General features: G+C 38.4%; 1 protein-coding gene across 1 annotated transcript; it reads left to right on the forward strand.

The window, feature by feature from the left end:
* Window positions 1–566: 566 nt before the first annotated feature.
* LOC121965698 (actin-related protein 2-B-like) lies at window positions 567–3289 on the forward strand (the record flags this gene model as incomplete). Its single annotated transcript, XM_042515825.1, has 4 exons — window positions 567–677; window positions 1356–1571; window positions 2134–2206; window positions 3153–3289. Coding segments are annotated over 4 exons (537 nt in total), but the record flags the coding sequence as incomplete, so codon positions are not given.
* Window positions 3290–3807: the final 518 nt, after the last annotated feature.

The following is a 3807-nucleotide window of genomic DNA, read 5'->3' on the forward strand; positions in this document are numbered from 1 at the left end:
AGTATACAATTTTTTCTCTTGGTGTTTTTTTAAAATATTTTTTGTTATTCTTTTAATTTTTTTTTGTGATTTTTAATTTAAAAAAATCTTTATTTTTTAATTTTTGGTGTTATGAGACGGGAAGGGACTTTTTTGTGATTTCCTTGAAAAAGTTTCCTTGAGAGGTCACCAAAATTACACAATCCATCATAACCACAATCCATGAAACCTGTGGTGCAGCTGCATGAGCCTGCTTTGTTTAGGGACTGTTCATTATTTATTAGGGCAGAGGGAGTGGTGCTATAAAGGGAAAGCATGTCAAATAATTTTCATAAAACGTTCAACTGGGTGTCTTTTTTTTCCTTTAAAAAACTTTTGGTGATTTTTAAAGCTTAAATGTTGGTAATGTTTGGTTTCTTAAATATATGTGGCATTAGGGGGAGGGACATACAACTTTAAATGGTTGTATTATGTGTTTATTTTAATGCCAAATTCTAAAGAAAACATGCCTTGAAGGCAGCTGATTTTATGCAGTGAACGTGTTATTTTAAATATTGTAACACGTGATTTTCCTTCTCTTATTTCAGTTTGTCAAATGTGGCTATGCAGGCTCCAACTTCCCCGAACACATTTTCCCAGCGCTGGTCGGCCGGCCAATCATCCGCTCCACAGCGAAAGTTGGCAATATTGAGATCAAGGTAACACTGAGATCCTTTCAGGACCTCCTTGTTTGCATGTTTATTTAGTGTTTTTAGCGGTTTAAATCAGCTGGTCTGTTTGTTTTGGAGAGGAAGAGATGATTCGACTCTGACTAAAAACCTCCCGAACACTGAAGGAATTCGTGTGAGGGGTCGACCGACATTGTTTTTTCAGGGCTGATACTGATGCTAATTATTAGTAGTTAATGAGACCGATTATCGATATTTGAAACCGATATGCGTTTACAACAAAAATGAAAATCTTTCTGTCGAAATTTAGAATTTGGAAGACAACAGGCTTCAACACAAATCTTTGTTATAATGCCTTCATCAAATGTTTAATCAAAACTAAAACTGCAACTTTTTAAAAAAAACAGTCAAATATAAAAAATACATAAAATAGAATAAAAATAGCTCCCTGAGGTTTTACAGAGTAAAAGTTTCTCCCATGCTGACACTTTATTTGCACTTACTAATTAATTAATTTTATTGGCGGTTTTTAAAATAAAACGCTGATACAGATAATCAGCAAAATGCCAAATATCGGCCCAACAATCAGCCAGGCCGATAATCTGTGGATCCCTAATTCTAACTCAGCAGTGACAGTAAATTTCCCTTCCCGCGCGTCCAAAGCATGTCCCTTAGTCCGCTGAAGTGCTGACCTTTGACCTCTGGCAGGACCTGATGGTGGGGGACGAGGCGAGCGAGCTGCGCTCCATGCTGGAGGTGAACTACCCCATGGAGAACGGCATCGTCAGGAACTGGGACGACATGAAGCACCTGTGGGACTACACCTTCGGCCCCGAGAAACTCAACATCAGCTCGCGCGACTGCAAGATCCTTCTGACGGAGCCGCCCATGAACCCCACCAAGAACCGAGAGAAGATCATCGAGGTGACGCATCCTGATTTATTATAAATCTGTGAATGCACAACACGTTACAGAACCACAAAAACATCAAATCCGGGTTGTGCTTCTTTGTGTAACTCTTTGTAATCTGGGCCGGCATCTGTTTTTTTGTGTAACATCAGACGCCTTCACTTTGAGAAATGTATTTATTTTTGTTTTATAACCTGGGAAATAAGGGCAATGACCATCTTGGCAAGAAATGTTACAGAGGCTGCAAGAAATTAGTACATTTGGAAAAATAATTTATAAAAAAGCTAGGAAAAAATGTCAAAAAAATTATATTTATAATTATAATAAAAATATTTATATTGTCTATAAGCACATTTTCATTTACTCGTTTAATTGGGGTTTTTTTAGGGGGGGTTGTATGATTTTTTTTTTTTTTTTTTTTTTTAGGCAATTTTATTGCAAATTTTCTTTTTTTTGTAAATGTTTGGTTAATTTCCTCTCAAGTTTCTCTTTGCCTTTCTCCCATGTTTTTGAACAAAATCAAGCCAGTTTGCTCAGGTTTCAAAGGGTTAACTGTTGCTTTGTGTTCTCCTACCAGGTGATGTTTGAAACGTACCAGTTCACAGGAGTTTATATCGCCATCCAGGCCGTCCTCACTCTCTACGCTCAAGGTTTGTTTGTCTTCGTAACACTTGAAGAAGATCCACGAGCTGAAAGTAACAAGCTGCAGAGATTTTTTCTCCCGTAGCAGAAAAATAATCGATGATTTCAGACCTTTTACTGTAAACGCCGGATGTGCACGGAGCCGTAGAAAAATACTGTGTCCCAGTCTACGGACATCCCCCAAATAAAAGCCCAGTTGCTTTCAGTAGCCCGGTGTGGCTCCACATTTTGACAAATAAAGGCCCGTCTCTGTCAGAGGCTCGGTTACCCTGCAGAGTTTTTTTAAGAGTTTTTTTAAGTTTTTTGTTGGCGACCTGCTGGAGTTAACGTCAGTTAGCTGCTTAGATCACTGAGACAAATCTGTATTTATGTTTAAACTTTTGTCATTATGGACATAATACTCACAATGTTAGCTCGGTGAGGTTATTCACAGCTCAGTTATTTTACTGAAACCAGGAGCATCGAAAAAGACGCTATTTTCTGCACAAAAAACAAGAAAGATGTTATAGATATAGAATAGATTAGTAGATGTCGAAGACTGTTTTTAAAAAAGCAAAGGAAAAATGCCCAGTAAACTTTATTCATAATGATATATTTAAAATTATTTAACAGACTTATTTTTAATTTTAAGCATTTTTTAAGGTTAATTCTTGCTTTGTGTTTTTTTTACTTCATTATACTTTTTTACTTATTTTTGTTTTTGTGTTCGTTTGTTTGGATTTCTTTATTTCGTCTTTATTTGCTCATTACCTTCTTTACGTATTTTGGAATAAAATAAAGCCAATCAGGTCTCAAAAAGGAAAGGACATAAAAGCCGGTCCCGTGTAGACGCCCGTCCCACACATGTTGACGTTAATGATTTAAACAGCTCGGGCTGTTATTAAAGTTTTACGGTTTGCAGCAGGAGTGCTCGAGTTTCGGGGCGATTCACGTCTTTGCGCTTTTCTGTTGAAGGTCTGCTGACCGGAGTGGTGGTCGACTCTGGCGACGGCGTCACCCACATCTGCCCGGTGTACGAAGGCTTCTCGCTGCCTCACCTGACCCGACGCCTCGACATCGCGGGGAGGGACATCACGCGCTACCTCATCAAGGTACCGACAGCAGCGCAGCGCCGGACCGCCGTCGTGTTTCCGTCAGTTTCTCTCTGATGTTTGGTGGATGTGTGCAGGTGCGGCGGCTGTTTGTCAGTTTAACATTTGGGACGTTCATAACCACAAACCAACACGGGAACAGAGAAGTCACGGCTGCCGCTCTGATTAAAAAACCCAAAACATTTCGCCCACCCAGGTGCATGCTGGTCATACCTGCCTACCTGTATCTATAACCACGGGTGTCCCATAGTTCCCAATTCACTACAAAACAAAAATCTGAATAATAATCACGTGGAAACTAATAATAATTAAAGGAGCTCAGTTCAAGGAGGCTTAATTGGCACATATTTATAAATATTTTTTTATATTTTAAGAATTGTTTTCCACAAAAAACAGTTTACAACAAATACAATGTCAACAACAGTATTTAAAGCAAATTGAAAATAACACTGTGGAAAAAATCATAAATAATACATAACATATATAGTCCCATAGTTCCCAATTCACTACAAAACAAC

Source organism: Plectropomus leopardus, unplaced genomic scaffold, assembly GCF_008729295.1.
Source record: "Plectropomus leopardus isolate mb unplaced genomic scaffold, YSFRI_Pleo_2.0 unplaced_scaffold21240, whole genome shotgun sequence".
Lineage (NCBI taxonomy): Eukaryota > Metazoa > Chordata > Actinopteri > Perciformes > Serranidae > Plectropomus > Plectropomus leopardus.